Source organism: Taudactylus pleione, unplaced genomic scaffold (assembly GCF_031769625.1).
Source record: "Taudactylus pleione unplaced genomic scaffold, aTauple2 ptg000162l, whole genome shotgun sequence".
NCBI lineage: Eukaryota > Metazoa > Chordata > Amphibia > Anura > Myobatrachidae > Taudactylus > Taudactylus pleione.
Window position 1 is genome coordinate 2,524,576 of NW_028284564.1, and position 17,699 is coordinate 2,542,274.

The 17,699-nt window shown below is 43.9% G+C and overlaps 1 protein-coding gene across 2 annotated transcripts in view; it reads right to left on the minus strand.

Annotated features, from left to right (window-relative positions):
* The window catches only part of LOX (lysyl oxidase), a 115,356-nt gene that overhangs the window by 10,513 nt on the left and 87,144 nt on the right, over positions 1–17,699 (minus strand). For both annotated transcript variants that reach the window (XM_088475156.1, XM_088475155.1), the window contains exon 4: positions 4,195–4,351. In XM_088475156.1, coding sequence (XP_088331282.1) covers positions 4,195–4,351 — 157 coding nt within the window. The remainder of the gene's footprint in view (positions 1–4,194; positions 4,352–17,699) is intronic.

Consider the following 17,699-nt stretch of genomic DNA (forward strand, 5'->3'; position numbering starts at 1 on the left):
CATCACAACTTTCTGCATATGGGGCTGCGTAGCCACAGACCAGTCAGAGTGCCTATGCTGACACCTGTTTACTGCCGAAAGAGTCTAGAATGGGCATGTCAGAACTGTACCATGGAGCAACAGAAGAAGGTGGCCTGGTCTGATGAATAACGTTTTCTTTTACATTACATGAATGGCCAGGTGCTTGCACTATGGGAAGAAGGTAAGCCGGCGGAGGCAGTGTGATGCATTCATGTAGATGTTACTTTGACATGTACCACCTACCTAAATATTGTTGCAGAGCAAGTACACCCCTTCATGGCAATGGTATTCCCTGATGGTAGTGACCTCTTTCAGCAGGATAATACGCCCTGCCACATTGCAAACATTGTTCAGGAACTGTTTGAGGAACATGATAATGTTCAAGGTGTTGACTTGGCCTCCAAATTCCCCAGATATCAATCTGATCAAGCATCTGTGAGATGTGCTGGAAAAAGTCCAAGACCTGGAGGTCTCACCTAACAACTTACAGGACTGAAAGGATCTTGATGCCAAATACCACAGGACACCTTGAGAGGTCTTGTGAAGTCCATGTCTCGATGGGCCAGAGCTGTTTTGGCGGCATGAAGGGGATCTACACAATATCAGGCAGTTGGTTTAAATGTTATGGCTGATGGGTATATACAGTCAGGCGCATAAATATTGGGACATTGACTGAATTTTCATATTTTTTCCTCTATTCACCACCACAATGGCTTTGAAATGAAACAAACAAGATGTGCTTTAACTGCAGACTTTCAGATTTAATTTGAGGGTAATTACATCCATATCAGGTGAACGGTGTAGGAATTACAACGGTTTCTATATGTGCCTCCCACTTTTTAAGGGGCCTAAAGTAATGGGACAAACTAAACAATCCTAAATCTAACTTTCACTTTTTAATACTTTGCTGCAAATCCTTTGCAGGCAATTACAGCCTGAAGTCTGGAACGCATAGACATCACCAGACGCTGGGTTTCATCCCTGGTGATGCTCTGCCAGGCCCCTACTGCAAATGTCTTCAGTTCCTGCTTGTTCTTGGGGCATTTTCCCTTCAGTTTTGTCTTCATCAAGTGAAATGCATGCTCAATCGGATTCAGGTCAGGGGATTGACTTGGCCATTGCATAACATTACACTTTTTAGCCTTAAAAAACTCTTTGGTTGCTTTTACAGTATGCCCCAGGGAGCTTCCTGCTCTGATCGAGCAGGAAGCTCCCCACTAACATCACTGCTGATGTCAGTGCGGCCGCCCACAAAATGGCAGGTGTTCCTTAAGGAACGCCTCCATTTGTGAAACCAGCCACGCCTACAAAACGGGGCAAGCTGTCGATCAACATTGACAGCCACCCCTTTTGTACTGAGCTCCGGAGCAAGAGAATTTCTCTCTCGCTCCGGGGCTTGCGCACACGCAGTGCGGCCGCTGTGGTGCGCAGGGCCTAAGCATTGACCCGCTTGCGAGCGAGTCTGAATGAGGTCCAATATGTACTCTGTGAAGGACTGGAGAGAAAATCTACTAAATTAACAAAATGTCCTCATGGTAAATTATAAGACTCTTTACCAGGCCTGGCCAACCTGTGGCTCTCCAGCTGTTGTGAAGCTACAAGTCCCAGCATGCTTTACCAGTTGACCGGTGGGATGGTATACTGGGACTTGTAGCTTCACAATAGCTGGAGAGCCAATGATTGGCCAGGCCTGCTCTATACCTTGTTTAGGCAAATTAATTGTATTTATCACTATTTGATGGTTAGCATAAAGAATGTGTTGGCAAATGGTTTTGTACCGGTCTGTACATATTCTGACTGCTACCTGTGTTATATGTACTTTTCTTAAACCTAGTGGCACACATTAACATGTGTGGTAACTTGGTTGATTATGTCGCTTCTTGCTTTAGTTCAAAAGAACAGAATAATAAATCAATACCCAAACAGGATCAGTGTTGAGTAATCTAGTTGACAAATGGCCTAAATGTACTTATGTCTGCTCATCGGCCGATCACTCTGAGTTGATCATGGACAAATGTAATCTGCACAATGATAGATTGTGCTAGCTGTGCTGTATGTATAGGAGAAGTGTGAGGTGATTGAACAGGAAACACGGTGATGCCAGGCTTTGGGCCACATAGCCTTTGCCCAACTCTGGGCCTGTTTGGACCACCTGGGCACCAAACCCAGATATGTGAACTATGGCAATGGTTATGCACTTGATTTGTGTCTGTTTTTTAGCTAGCATGTTATTATTTGCCTTACTGTGCTAAATGTTTATTCAAATGTTTTATGCATATTCAGTGCAGCATATGGAATGATATAATATAACCACACATTATAAATTGGGGTCACTCTTTAATAGTATTATTTTCTTATCCAGCTGTCTCATATTTCACTTTCCACGTGGCTGGAATGCACTGTGTGTGACATGCACAGCGGCACCTGCCCCGCAGCAAAAATGCCTGGGATTGTATATTACAATATTAGCAACTATCAGGGTCTGTAGAGTGTCCGTAACACTGCTGGAGAGACGTGTATCAGTTTCTGCTCAGATCTTACATAAGTGGTGAACTTTCCAACACTGACATATATATACTGTATGTATGTGTATATATATATATATAATAGTGACAAAGGAATAATAGCAGGAAATGATGAACCAAACATAAATATGCGCACTTGCAGTCAGGCACGTTATAGGGTAATGTGAGGCTGTAGTGCTTAGCAGAAAGTGGGGCATGCATAGTTCCCTGCAGACGTGGTGGATGCTATTACAGAAAGGGATTTTAACAAATCTTGGCTTTGGGCTTGAATAGAAAATGGCTTCTGATCAAATAAAGTCTGAGGTTTCACCTCGCATAGGAAAATGTGTATATTACATGAGGCCAAGTAACGCTTACTTGCTCTTAAACCTGTTGTTCTGCTAGTAGAACAGTCTATTCTTTTCTTTGGATCAAAGCGCTCTCTTGTAGAGTTGACAATAAGAGGAGGATCACCAAGCTTTAACCAGTGTGTTCCGAGGCCCCTTATCTTCCATGTCACAAGAAATACTCACATTCCCATTTGTGCCAGTCGGTCAGAACTGCTGACATCAGCCAGATAAGCTTGGTGCGAGCTAGGCGTATACAGAGAACTGCATATATCTGCACCCCTTAATATGGAGTATCAGACCCAAATGGTAGATGCAGTCTAATATAGAGTATACTGTATCTGCCTATAGTTAGATATAGAACGGAAAATATACTGGGTGGGCTTATATTTTAAAAGATAAAAGTGTATTTGACTCATTAAACATGTTAATAATGGATTCCGTAACAACTATTTTCTCAAAGCTACAATGTCAGACTCCACTATTTTAGCTACACCTGATTTGTCCCTCTGCTTCATCTGTGCTGCATAGAATGTCACACACAGCAGGAGGAGACCGGTACAAACCTATATAACTGTATAATGAAACATTCCTTACACAATATGCTGGTATACATTCTAGCCCTGTGATAGGCAACCTGATATACTTTAGGGGCCATATTGGGCAACTTTTAAAAGGCTACACATTACTTCAGTATTAAGTTAAATCACTACATATAATAAAAGAAAGAAACCGATCTATAACAACATATCATCCTATCTGTAAATATCAGCAGGCATTTTAAACATGCGTTACACACTATATACACAAATATGACCACCAAGACGGGAGACTCCATTAGATAAACAATGTACTTCCAATGCCCCATTATAGAAATAATACTTTTCTTAGGCCCCATTATAGAAATAATGTCCTTCCCATGGGATGTAGTAAGGATCTCGACCATCTAAATGCCGATGGTTACAGTACTGACAGCGGCATCCAGATGGTGACAATCCCAATAGATTCAGACATAAGTATTACGGTTAGGCACTAGGGGGAGGATTGTTAATCCAGTCCTGCTCTAGGCCATTAAACCCTACCAGTGCTCTGCACACCCTTAACTCACATTGCTCCCTCCTTATCTCTTCCCGGTTCACCTCCCACCACTTTTTATACTGTATTGTTGGTTAATTTTATTACAATTCCCGATGTATGGTGCTATGGATACTTGGGGGCACCATATACTGTAAATAAAAGATAATAGATTTTATTATCTGTAATTGCTTTATAAAATAGTAATTTGCTGTGGTTACTGCCCTTGAAATCATTCTACTTATTACCTGCGTATGTGAAGTGCATGCAAACCGTCTATAGTATCCGTAGTCACAAGAGGTATCTTCCAGGCAAAAACTTGCTTTATGGCCTTCAGCTACTCTTCTATGTGAGCTTGCATCAAGTAAATCGTAGTGACTGAACTCATCCATACTGTGGTAGTGCCTGGCAATGAAGAAAAAACATCAAATAGTTATAATTTTCTAGACCAGTCTTTTCACATATTTCTTTAACATGTTCCCCATATGATGGTAAATGTTTACCAAGTACCTCCTTTAAGTTAGTTCTCTTACACTCTGTATCCCATAAGTTTAATGTTACTTTCAGTTAATCTTTGAATCTATCTGTGGAGCCCTCTAGTACCTGTAGGTACCATAGGCATGTGCACGGTGTGTGCTGGGTGTGCGCCCACACACCCATTAACCATTCCCTACTCAAAGCATCTCCTACCTGCTACTGCAAGCTCCCAGGGAAAAGACAGTCTCCTTTTGAATCCAAGATAACTGGTGTGAAACTGCTGTAACTGAAACTAGGCTTCCTCCATCCCAGGGAACCGGCAACAGCCGGGAGCAGACAATAGCAGTGACCACCGCCCAGCCCAGAAGAGTAGTGAATGTCGGGGGAGTGGGTTAGGTTGGTATGGCGGGTAGTGTATCTCTGGGAGAGGATGAGGAAAGATTGTATATGTCTCAGGGGGTGGGTTAGTGCATGGGGAGTTAGGTCGCACACCCATTGCCGTAAGCCTGCACGCTCCTATGATAGGTACCACAATTTGAGAAGACTTTCTTTATCTTAGTTTTGCCAAATATAAGAACCTCCTATTGTGCTTTATTAATTATCAGGGTTTTCAATGTTTATAGCTTTGTGGGAGGTGTAGGTGCTTGAGCATCACCAACAGGTGATCTGTCCCCAGCAATGATATGATGGAGGTAATGTGAGCACCCACAATAATTTAAAAAAAGTTGGCTCCCATGCCTCCATGGGTTTGTCTCGCATTCATTTGATTTCACACGGCCAAGGTGTTTTTAATGGGGCTCCAAATAATGAGTGTAATTGGGGTTTTCTTAAACAATCTAGTCTAGTCACAATTTTGCCTCCTTCTAACCGGAACCACAAAACAATACTTTGTGATGCATACAAGGGCCCAAATGTAACAAACTGAGGTGATATTTCAATGATGTAGCCTCTGGATTAATGCGGCAAAACCAAGTTAAATTTGCCTTATAAAAATGCAAAAAAAATGCTGCTTAAAATCTCGAAGCTTCATCTCTAAAATGGGTTCCAGACTGTAGATAGACAGTAATTAGTTAGACAATGTGTAGATAGACCCCAGATGTTAGACAGTCAATAGGTTGACCGGTACAAAAGGTCGACACACTAAAGGTCGACAGGTACAAATGGGCGACAGGGTCAAAAGGTGGACATGAAAATGGTTGACACAAAAATTATCGTTTTTTGGTGGGGTTTTGTTTAGGGTTGGGCACTTACTTTAGGGTTAGGGCACTAGAAGGGACAGTTAGAGGCAGGCACCTACCCCGATGGTTTGGCACCAGGAAGGAGGGTTAGGCACCTACCCTGACGGTTAGGTTTAGACACCAGGAGGGAGGGTTAGGCACCATGGGGAGGGTTAGGGTAAAGACTAGGGCTAAAAAAAACATGTGAACCATTTTTGTGACAACCATTTGCATGTCGACCTTTTGACCCTGTCGACCTTTTGACTGTCTAACATCTGGGGGTCTATCTAGACATTGTCTATCTAATTACTGTATATCTCTTATACCACACCCTCCGAAATCTCTGCGCTGCCAGCAACAGGCAGGTTATTATATTTAGGCTAATATGTTTAAATGAGCTTCAAGGCATAGAGATGATCTTGAGTAATTTTTTTTTTTTTACTATTAAATGCTAGGTAAAGTAAGGGCACAGTTTACACAGGGAAGCAGACAGTGATTTTCTTGTAAGTTTGCTTTAGGTAATACATGAAAAAAAGAGTCTAAGGACAGATATCCACTTGCATTACATTACCATTGGTTACAGAAGTAAAGTGGTACAGAAAATGCATGCCAAATGCAAACAGAGTTTGTTGTTTGTGTAAGTAGTGCTTTCAATATAGTTTGGAGCCCATTTGGAGGTCACTATAGGCTTCCATATTGCATTTACCCATGGTAAGAGCAGTGCTGTAGCCGGGCGGGGGGATCGTCTGCTCCCCTAGCTCTAAATCGGTGCTTAATCATCGCCTATAGCAGTCCCAGTGGGTGCACTTGCTACACTTTTTTTTTTTTTTTTTTTAACTTTCCTTGCACCGTCGGAGCCCTCGGCAGCATTGCTAACATGGGTTAATGATGTCTCAACGCTACCGGTCAGAGATTTGAAGAACATCAGCACTTCACTACAGAGGGCTGGATGGGACCTCAGAGCAGAGGCAGACAGCCCAAGTGGATGATGGTATGCCTGAGGTAAGGTAACAGGGAGGGGAGAAGGGGGGAGTTGGTGTTGAGAACACAGTATAAAACATAGAGACACAGGTAGGGGACAGACAAGAATACAAAACATGCTGATGGGGGCAGTACAGTACAGGAACCACAAAGCACAAAACATAGAAATGGGGAGTGTCCACTCCAGGACATACTGTCCCTCAATCTATACAAATGTATTCAACACTGTATTGAATACATTTATATTGTAGCAGACATTACACAAAGGGACAGTATACAAACTACTTGCCACAATACAGGTGGATTCAATAGTGTTTGAATACACTTCTATACTGGCAAGTAGTTTACAGATTGTCCCTTGCTACCAGCTCCACATCGCAGACATTGAGAGAATGTAGAGAGGAGCCAGCACAGTAAGCATTTACTCAGTACCGCCAAACACATTCTGGGCACTAAATGGGGGCGATATGTGGCATATTCTGTGGTAAATGGAGGCACTATATGGTATTTTGTATGCTAAATGGGAGCACCATGTAGCATTTTTAAAATAGTGCTAGACAGGACCACTGGCTGGTGCTAAACAATCACATAGGCAGTGCTAATAAATGCCCCTCCGGTGGAGCACACCATAATGAAATTTCTGTGCACACCTATGATAATAACTGCAATATACAGTAAGACTCATTTATTAGCCATGTCCAATGATAAAGACCCCTTACTCTATAAATTCTATAGTCGGAAAAGTGGAACAGACAGACATGGTTAATCATGAAACCAAGATTTATATAAACTTTTTGTATAAGTAAGTTTTATCCAGGGGCGTCTTAAGAGAGGAGGGGGCCCATGCGCACTCCTCGGGCGGTGCCCCCTCCTATCTTCTCGGTGGCCGGCAGCCGACTAACGCGGCTGGCCAGCTACCAGAGCATTAGTAGACTCCGGGCACTAAAGTGTGCAGCGCTGACATCCGCCGCAGGACCACGGACAGGTAAATTTAAAATAATATGGGTGCAGGGTGTGCGGTGCGGGGCCCCCCTGGACACGGGGGCCCGTGTGCCCCGCACACACTACACCCATTATAGATACGCCACTGGTTTTATCCATTATCTCAAAAAATTCCATTTTTGGTCCAGTAAACAGAAGATGATTTAAATACTGTGATGTACAATTAGCCAATCAGAAGCAACTAGCTAGTTCTGCTGATCATCATCAGTGCATCTTGTTGCTGCCACCCTCCAGCACCTGCAAGAAATACACATCCATACAACTTCTGTATTTGGCCCGCCCCTTCTCTAACCCATTTTGCCTCTCCAGTAGGTGTAAAATGTATTGTTCTTTTAAATACATGCATAGTAAGAAAATGCGTATTTTACACACGCAAATCTGTATTCTTACCTAACCAAGGGAGAAATAACCACACATGAGCATAAATCCCCTATCCATTGGCCTAACCAAATCTAGCTCTGATCTGTTGGTTCAAAGCAGTCCATCCCCTCTTCCCTGATTGGCCACCCTACTCAAACATTTAATGTCTAGGTACGGCTCAGCCATTTATGTGTACTGTATCATCACTAACACTTAGTGATACGTATGTAACAAGGACTACGTATGAGCAATACACGCTACACTGCTTTCAAATCCTATACAATGCCTATTAGTCAGCTTCCCTGCAGTCCTGGTACCACTAAGTAAGCAGTCAGGAGTGACTAGTCATAGTCCTCTTGAAAGTGGCTTCAGTATTTATACACCCAGAAGTAATCCGTTTAGGTGCTGGCAAATGAGCTTGGTGGTGGCAGCAACTACTCTCCTACAACAACTGGTGCACAGTTGGCACTGGCAATCTGTGAGTGTTGGGTGGCCCAGTGTGATACCAGCATAAGTGGTCTGTAACGAAAGGTTCCTGATGGTGCAATTAACTCCTAGACAAATCTGTAATCGCACAGATAAACTGAGGACAGAGAAAGCTCATCTCGTCATAATGCCCAATTTTAAATTACCGTCTAATGTGGTTATTATATTTATATGAATAAAGAAAACTTGTATGAAGTTTTTTTGGGAGAGTGTGTTTATTTGTGTCAGGTATTTATTTTTGGCATAAGATATGTTTTTGGGCTTTTTGCTAATGGAAAAAATATTTCACATAAATGTTCTGATGTGTCAAGAAAAAATATGTTTTTAATAATCCTTTTAACTGTGAACGTCTCTTTTCATAACCGAGAATAATTTTTGACAGAGTTTTTTTTTTTTATCTTAGTTTAAACTGTATGCCAGTTCCATGAAAATAACTTAGTGGTAAATTATTGTTATAGAATATACACATATAGAGGGTTGATGCTGTGAGAGTCCTATGTCAGTAGGCATAGTGTACTGTATCATGCATGAATTAGAAGTGTTCATGCCCAATACAGTAGTCTCTATGCACATTTGTGTCATGCTGCCACTTAGACTGGATGAGGCCATTCTAACGTAGGCCATTGCAAAAAGGTAGTGTTCACGCAATTCTATAAAAAAAAAAGACATATATACCGTGTGTGTGTGTATATATTATATACAGTATAATTCGTAGCTGGGGAAGGTGCAAATAGTGGATGATGATATTAGTCACTGGCATTAGCAAACCGCTTCTAATTGCCTGTTGTGAACACTCCGCTGACACTGATTGGTACTTTCTTCATTACATATTTTTGTGTGTTTATACACAATTTCTTTTTCTATGTAAACAGGGTAGGAAGTTGCTTCTGCTCTATTAGGGTAGTTTTTGTAGTTTAATTCATGTCTAGTAGCAAATGTCTATGTTGAATGTAAACATCACGGGCACAAGTATGTCCGTAATGTGTGCCAGGTAGGTGGAAATTCCCTTATTTTTGTGTACACTTTTTTTCCAGAATCACGCTCATTTTGTGGCCAAAACTGTATACGTCCCAAAGTTACTATTACAGAAACAAATCTCCTAAAAATGTGCAAGTATACAAAACAATACGTAATAATTGCTTTACCATCAAAAAATCAGTAACTGCTAACTTACTGTACTGGAGAGAATGAATAAAAATATAAGAGTCTGGGTGAATATGGAAAGCAAATGTAACTGGTTGTACATTGACTGGAAAAAAGGTTTTTAGCTGGAATTATACATGTACATCATGAAATATTTGAACATAGCAAAGAAGTGATCTCAAACCGGGAAGAATGAATTGTGCAGCCACTAGACTTGCACTTAGCTGAATAAAACCAGATGTGGAGAAGATCAGTATTTTCATAATTTCCTGCTCTAAAACTGTTATGATAGCAATATGAAACAAAGCATTTTTGTAAGGTTGAGTGACAAAGCTTTGACAAAAGCAAACCCTTAAGGCACAGTAAAATTGTAGGGAAATTCTTCTGAAACAACCATGAATTCCAAGCAAGTTTGGTATTGTTATAAGAAGATTGATTTGCTGAACTGTATGTCTTTAAGCTCTATTGTCAGATCTTGCTTATTAATGATGCTGTTCTCTGGTTTATTGGAAATACTAGACATAAAGAATAAAAAATTACTGCTACCTAAGACAAATAATAAGGCATACCTATATAAGTATTTCCATGGTTTTCCCATATATTTTTTATACACTCTCACTAATACTGTTTTATTTAACATTAAAGTAGTTTATACCATTATATAAATGTATTATCTTGTGTGTGCTACCTTCTAACCTACAACTTTTTCTTTATATGTTGCTTTATCTTTCTGACTTCTGGGTTTTTCAGGCGATTACATCAGCCATTGTCCTTAGCTATTTACTTACTATGGGCCTGATTCACTACCGTGCGCTACTGCGAATATGCACGCAATCTGCCAGTTGTTTTGTACTGCGCATGCGTACGCCTCGCAGTGTGCGAACCGGCTACTGTGATGGGGACTGCTATCGCAGCGGCTAGGCAGACTCATCGCAGAGTGATTGACAGGAAGTGCCGATTGTGGGTGGTAACGGGGGCGGGGGTTCATCCGAACATCGATGTGCCGGTGCATTCGCACGCCGTTGCAGGGGCGTGCATAATTTATTCACTGCGATCCCATGTGAGGTCTCATTGCGTGTGTGGGTATTGCCAATTTCTGAGTAAGATCAGGGCTTGTGCAAGTGTGTGTGAGGCTGCAATGGTACTCGATTGTACCGATGGTTTCGCTATTCTGCTAAACATTACGGATGTGTGTAAGGTAAAGTGGGTGTCCTTATGTTGTGCTGAATTTGCATTGCGATCGCAGTGGATTAGCTTGCTATCACAGTTGAACTGCATGCGTACGCAGTATTGCGATCTAAGCTGAATCAGGCCCTAAGTTTATTATATAGCACAGCATATTCCATTGTGCTTTACAATTGGAAACAACATTAATAGAACAAAACTGGGTAGTAACAGACAGACATAAGGGTCTGACACAAAAAAGGTCTGTGGGTTCAACTGTATCTAAACGCAAAGAACATTATATATATATATATATATATATATATATAAATAAATATGCATTGGGGAGCCTATTTCACAAAATCTGCAGTGTGGCACCAAAAAAAATGTTTCCTCAACACTGTATATAGTGGCAATTTGGAGTATGATTTTGGGGCAATCTACCATAGGTAGTGCATTGGGATGCGCTCTAATAACAGCTCATCTCGGCAATGACATCTTCCATGGTTCCGACCCAGCTGCACAACTGCATATGTCCAGCCATCAAGCTGCAGATATGCAAAGCTAAATAGTTCAGATGTGCACTAGGAAGTGGTCCAGGGAAAGGCAAATGGCATTAGCTAATGGAGACAAGCTCCTAAAAAGCTAATCTTTTTGGAGCTTGTTAAATAGCCCCATAATACCATCCCCGTAGAAAACTTTGAAGACGGCAGCTGCGAGCACTGTTTCTTGCAATGCATATCTTCTTCTCTAAAGCTGTGTGAAGCATACTTGCCTACCCCTTCGATTTGTCCGGGAGCAAATCGGGTACCACTCCCGGCCCCTCTGGAAGGGCCGCCCCCCTCACGCATTTACAAGAGAATCCCCCGCAGCGGACGGTGACACGGTTCACGCTGAATCACATCATTTTGGCCCCACCCCCTGCTTCGCAATGCCGGTAATCTCAGCATTTGGGTAGCGAGACGGGGCCAAAATGAGACATTTGTGTGGTCACGCCCTGCTCCGCCCCCTCAATGCCGGTCATGGCCACCTGCGATGCTGATCTGGCTGCCCCCTCCCAGAAGGGGCAGCCAGAAAGTCAGCAAGCCTGTTGTTAGGTAGGGCTGTTATTTCATTCTGCCTTGGCTATTCCCAGCAGTCTCTCATTGCCAATAGCAACTCCTACCTACATAAATAGGCCCTATAGATAATATTACAGGTTAATTCAAGGACCAGTTGTGTGGAAAAACAGATGGTACCTGATGGGACTCACACTGCTGAACTCTAAAAATGACATAAGCAGACTCTTTTTTTTCCCTGATATGAAAGATACTAGACTAGGCCTGGCCAACCTGTGACTCTTCAGCTGTTTTGAAACTACAAGTTCCAGTGTGCCCTGCCACAGTATTGCTATTAGGTAATGCGGCAGGGCAAGCTGAGACTTGTAGTTTCACACCTGCAATATCCCTTGTTTGTTAACATAGCCTTAAGATTTCAAAATTTGGAGGGTGTAGCATGGAGTAGGTGGGATGTTCCCTGCTCTCCATTAATCTGTCTAAAAGATCTGTTTCCCGCCATGGATGGTCATCCTTACTTGCGCTCAGACTTATTCCTGGTGTGTAGGGCCTGCTAGCGTCCCTCCCTTTGGCTTGGTATGCTGCACCTCCTCCCCTGCTGGTCCCGGTCCGCTCTGTTTACTTCTGGCTATGGTCTGGATGGTCTGGTGCTGTGGATCTGAGCCCCACTGAATGCCGCTTTTTACTGCTGGTCTCCCTGCCTTTGTGTCCCTTTCTGGCCCGAGGAATTGCTTTACAGCTGCGGGGGTGTGCCTCATCTGTCAGTCCAGTTGCCATTTTGGATTCGGCTCATGCTGGTGATCTTCTTCCTGCTGCTCCTACACACTGCTGGCGGTACTGCAACTTCTCCTGGTCCCTCCTGACTTGTCATGCTGCTGATTGGGGTGCTCTCAAGCCCCTCACGAGTGCTCAATAAGTAACAGCTTTCTCCGTCATTCATTTGTCCTGTGTCTCCCTGCCTCCCTTGCCTCTGTATGGTATTACTCTGCATCCTGTTCCTTGGCTGTTAGTGTGCCCTCTCCCAGCTTGTCCTCCCTGAACTTTGCAGCATTTATACTTACCTCTGTTGGACTCTGTGCACACCTTCATCTGGACACCTGCCTGCCATGAGTAAAACGGGCCATGCCACATCAGCGGCAAATTTTCCCACAAGTCTTTTGTGGTTTCCACCCTGGAGGGTGCTAAATCTGGGTACCCACAGGATGATGTGGTGGATGATGCACCTCTGTCCCTTAGGCAGGTGCTTCAGGCAATCTCTGCATTTGAGAAGAGGGTCATCGATAAAATAGGGGAGGCCAGGTTGATCTCTCACTGATCCTTCACGATCTTCAGAAGATGAGGGAGAGGGTTGGATAGGCTGAGCACAGGATTTCTGATTTAGAAGATGCTGTCCGTCCTATGCAAAGTGATTTGGCCGCTGTTAAGGAGTAGATATCTCTCTACAAGCACAGGTTGTCTGACTTGGACGGCCGCCTTCATCAGATTAATCTTGCTAAATGGGTTGCTGAAATGGGTTTGGTGGATGCATGACACCACAGATTTGCTAATAATCATTCCCTTTCCTGTACAGATTAGGTCCTCTGTCCCGCTCTTTGCTCCCATTTGCTACGCCTGCTGAATATCTCCCTAGGGGAATTTCAGATCATTGTCTAGTGTCAGTGACCGTAGACTTCCTTGGTGAAGATGGAGTCAGCTTTAGGAAGCTAAACCCATTTTGGCTTACCAAGATGGGTGCTGGCTCCAAGCTGATTGCTGATTGGGAAGGGTTTTTTTGGGATAATTCTCCTACAAATGCCCCCTGTTTAGTCTGGAATGTCTTTAAAGCTTTTCTTAGGGGAACAGTCATTGCATGCGTGGCACATATTAAGACTTTTAATAGGAAGCGTGAGAAAGAGCTGGAGCAGCATTGTTGTGACCTAGAGTATCTTTATATCTCCTCAGACATCCATTGAGATGCCTTCCTTGTGGCGTAAAAGGATGGGTCTTCCTTGTCACAAATCAGGGTCTTAGCATCTTTAAACTCAAACGATTATACATGTCTGCTTGCAAAGCACCTCTGATATTTCCCAAGGTAAACAAATCATCACCTGGTCTATTAGACTTGGACCACTCCCTATTTAAACCTGCATTTGGAGCTGAACCATTGCCAGAACCACTGCATTACTCCAGGGTTCATGCTAGGCTCCAGGCCTCAGTATCTACTGTCTCCTGTTTCCTGTGTCTCTAGTGGACTTTGTTACTTGCATCTCCCATGTACTCCAGTACCTGCATTCATCTGCCTTATACTCCATCTGCTGCTGCTATCACCTATCTCCAGTCTCCCCAGTTCTACGCTTACATTTGTGGGTTATTACCAACTGCCGTAGTGAACATTGCCAGTCTCCACTCCTTTGGAGCCCAACTCTGTGTCTCCAGTTCCGGTGCCTGTACTTCATGAATTTTGTGCCCTAGCATATCCTCTGATACTCTGCAGTATACCAGCCAGATTACTGCGGGTTTATTCAGGTTAATGGTTACATTATCTTGCTCGCTGAGTATTGGTATTCCAGTACTGTGTGTCACCATCTGTGGCTGGTTGTGAGTAAGTGGTGCTGGTTCCAGGGCTGTGGTTAGTATGCAGAGTAAAGGCTGATGCACTGGGGTGATCGGCAAGCCTGTATTTCCAAACCGGTCCTTCAGTGCCTGAGTTCCTAACCAGGTTCCAGTTCCCAGTCTTGTGTCAGAGCAGTCCCATGGTACTGGCTTCCGCAAGTCTTACCCTGGATACATAAGACTCCGATTCCTGGCCTAAGTTCTGAGTACCAACTTTGCCAGTACTATATTGCCCTGAGTTCCGTGACTGTCTCCAGAGTCCTGAAGTGTGGACTTGGCTATGCTGGCCTTTATGAGGTCAATGGGCCAAGTTACACCCTGAAAGCTTCAGGCTGACACCCCACATCCACATGCCATGATCTTATGATGTACCATGCAAAAACTCATATTGTGAACAAGCCAGTCTAGAGTGAAAGGCGCGTCAGGCTTCTATAGGGACTCCTGCACTGCGCAGGTAGGACTCCACCCAGCATCCAGAGCTACCACTTTGAATACATCTACCAGATATCAGTGACCTGGACACCTAATATTGGAGAACTATGTTTAGGTTTTACTTCTTTATTTTGCATATAACTGGTACATATTTGTTTTTCATATATTGTTTTAGCTATACCAACCAGGTATTTATATGTTTTGGAAAGGGGCAGAACTATGGGAGACAATGAAGTCGCCTGCTGCCGGGTTCCAGCACTGAAGGGGCACCTCCTCCATTGCCCATAATATATTCACCCCACTTAGGGTTGTAACTTTGTACCTTGAGTATACCGTCATGGCCGCCCAATACATGGCACCTACTCCCGGTACCTGAGAAGCCACCATACACTAGTGGAGAGCTCCGTGTCAGACCATCAGCTGCATCCTCCGTCTATCTATAGCCTGCCCTACTCATTGGTGTCGCTGCTTCTCAGCAGCTTCTTATGTCAGTGTGGGACATCTGGTGCCTCCCTCACCCACAACTGTCCATCTCGCTCCTCCCTGGTGGCAGCCCTACATGCAGCAGTCCAGGCGCATCCTGTCACCAACAACTCCTTGTCCTACTCCTCCCTGGTGACAGCCCTAGCCGTGGACCCATGCAGCAGTCCCAGCACCCCCTACACCCACAATTATCCTTCCCACTCCTCCCTGGCGGTAGCCCTAGCCACGGACCCATGCAGCAGAGTCCTGAGTGGCTGCCCCAAGGATAAGCTCGGCTGCAGATCTCTAGGAGCTGGATGTCAACAAGGATGCATTGAACGGAGTTGCGGGTAAAAGGCATAGGAGGCAGGGGCCTGGGGCACTGACGACTGAGTCTGGGGGGCAGATCTTTGGTGGAGCAACTTCCCAGCATGTGATGCAGTCGGAAGCAGACTGGACATTTTGTGATTTGTAGTCCGACCACAGTGACAGTCTTACAGTATCTTCACTTAAACTCAGTCCTCAAAGATGTGGTCATCAGGTGGTTTTTCCCTCCATCAGGGGTATCAGGAGGGCTCACCACCCCACATACAGTGGCTTTCGCCTCCATCAGGAGAACTCTGAGCCTCATACTAATTGCACCATACAGGTCACTGTTATCTGTGACTAATGCATACAAATGTGTCCACATACATCTCTCTGTGTGACGCACAACGCATGAGCGCAGTGTAACTTGGTAGCACAGAGCATCTGTTCATGCAAATCCCTTCAAGTGCGTCTTATTCGCACAGCGATGCGAATACACAAGCAGCTTCTGCTGATTAAAATTATCTGTGGCATGCCTACACTCTGTGTGCAACTGCCGGTGTATCTGTTTGCAAAATGCTACATTACAGTGTCAGCGGCTGTGCCCGGGGGGGCACCAAATTATAACTTGCCTCTGGAAGTCTGGGATGAATTTACGCCACTGGTTTTGGATAAATATTGTCTGTCTTGTGAGTCCACTATAAGAGTTAAGTTTTATATTCTTAAATGTAATAAGTGTCCCAGAAAAAGAGCTTTCTTTTCCTATTTGAGACTCCATGGTTCCTGGCCCTTATCCCCCCATAATGGCAAGTGTTTCTAGTCCATGCCACTAGTGTGCTGGGCTTCCGGTGTACCCCATGAACAAGAACTACATCAGGCTTGCCGAAATTCTGGCTGCCCCTTCCGGGAGGGGGCAGCAAGGCCGGACAAGCAGGGGTGGCGTGGCCGGGGATACTACACTGCAGTGGGGGCGGAGCGGGGGGCATGGACACGGAATCACGTCCACTTTGCCTAAAACTTTTACACAACACTTTATATAAATATACAATACTGTGCAAAAGTTTTAGGCAGGTGTGGAAAAAAATGCTGCAAAGTAAGAATGCTTTCAAAAATAGAAGTGTTAATAGTTTATTTTTATCAATTAACAAAATGCTAAATGAACAGAAATTAAATCTAAATCAAATCTTGATAAAAGAGCCAATGCTCTGAAACGGTGACTATATATCCTGGCTGTGCCTGTTATTCATTAGAAGTGCTGTTGAGACCCTCAGTGCCATCCTTTTACTTCATACTACATCTATCTGCTGGAAAGACACCTGGGCATGATCAGGTGGCTGGGGTGAGTGCCGGATTATTTCTATTACATATATATAAATAATATGGGATGCAGTCAGGATACCGGCGGGCACTATCTCAGCCGCCGATATCCCGACACTTACATCCTGACATGGGACTAAACGTAGACGTCGAAATCCCAACGCTTATCATTAGCCCCACTACGGAATCTCGACACCCACCATACCGAACAAAGGTAAGCCGGGTTTCTTAGCGTCTAGCCGCAGGGGGGGAGGGTTAGGTTTAGGGACCCCTGGGGGGCTTAGGGTTAGGCACCCCCCAGGAGGGTTAGAGTAGGGGAATGGGGGGTTAGGCTTAGGTACAACTAGAGGGGGGGGTTAGGTCAAGCACCCACCCAGGAGGGTTAGGTTTAGGGCACAGGGAGGGGGTTAGATTTAGGCACTAACAGGGGGGGGGGGGAGTTAGGGTTAGGCACCCCTAAGGGTGGTTTAGGGTACTTACCGTCAGCTGTTGGGATTTCGACCCGTCGGGCTGCTGCTGTCGGTATTTGATCATATATATGTGTGTGTGTGTATATATAATATGCTCTATAACTGTATACTATATTCTTTTCTATACATTAATGTTTTTGTTGCTCATTTTGTCCATTTGAAAGATACTCTGATTTTTGTCCTCTATTGTTTGTTTTCTTTTTATTTACGGAAAACCAATAAAATACACTTGATGAAATTTTTTGGGGGGGAAATTGCAAGTAAAATTTCATTTGGTTCTGAACACCTT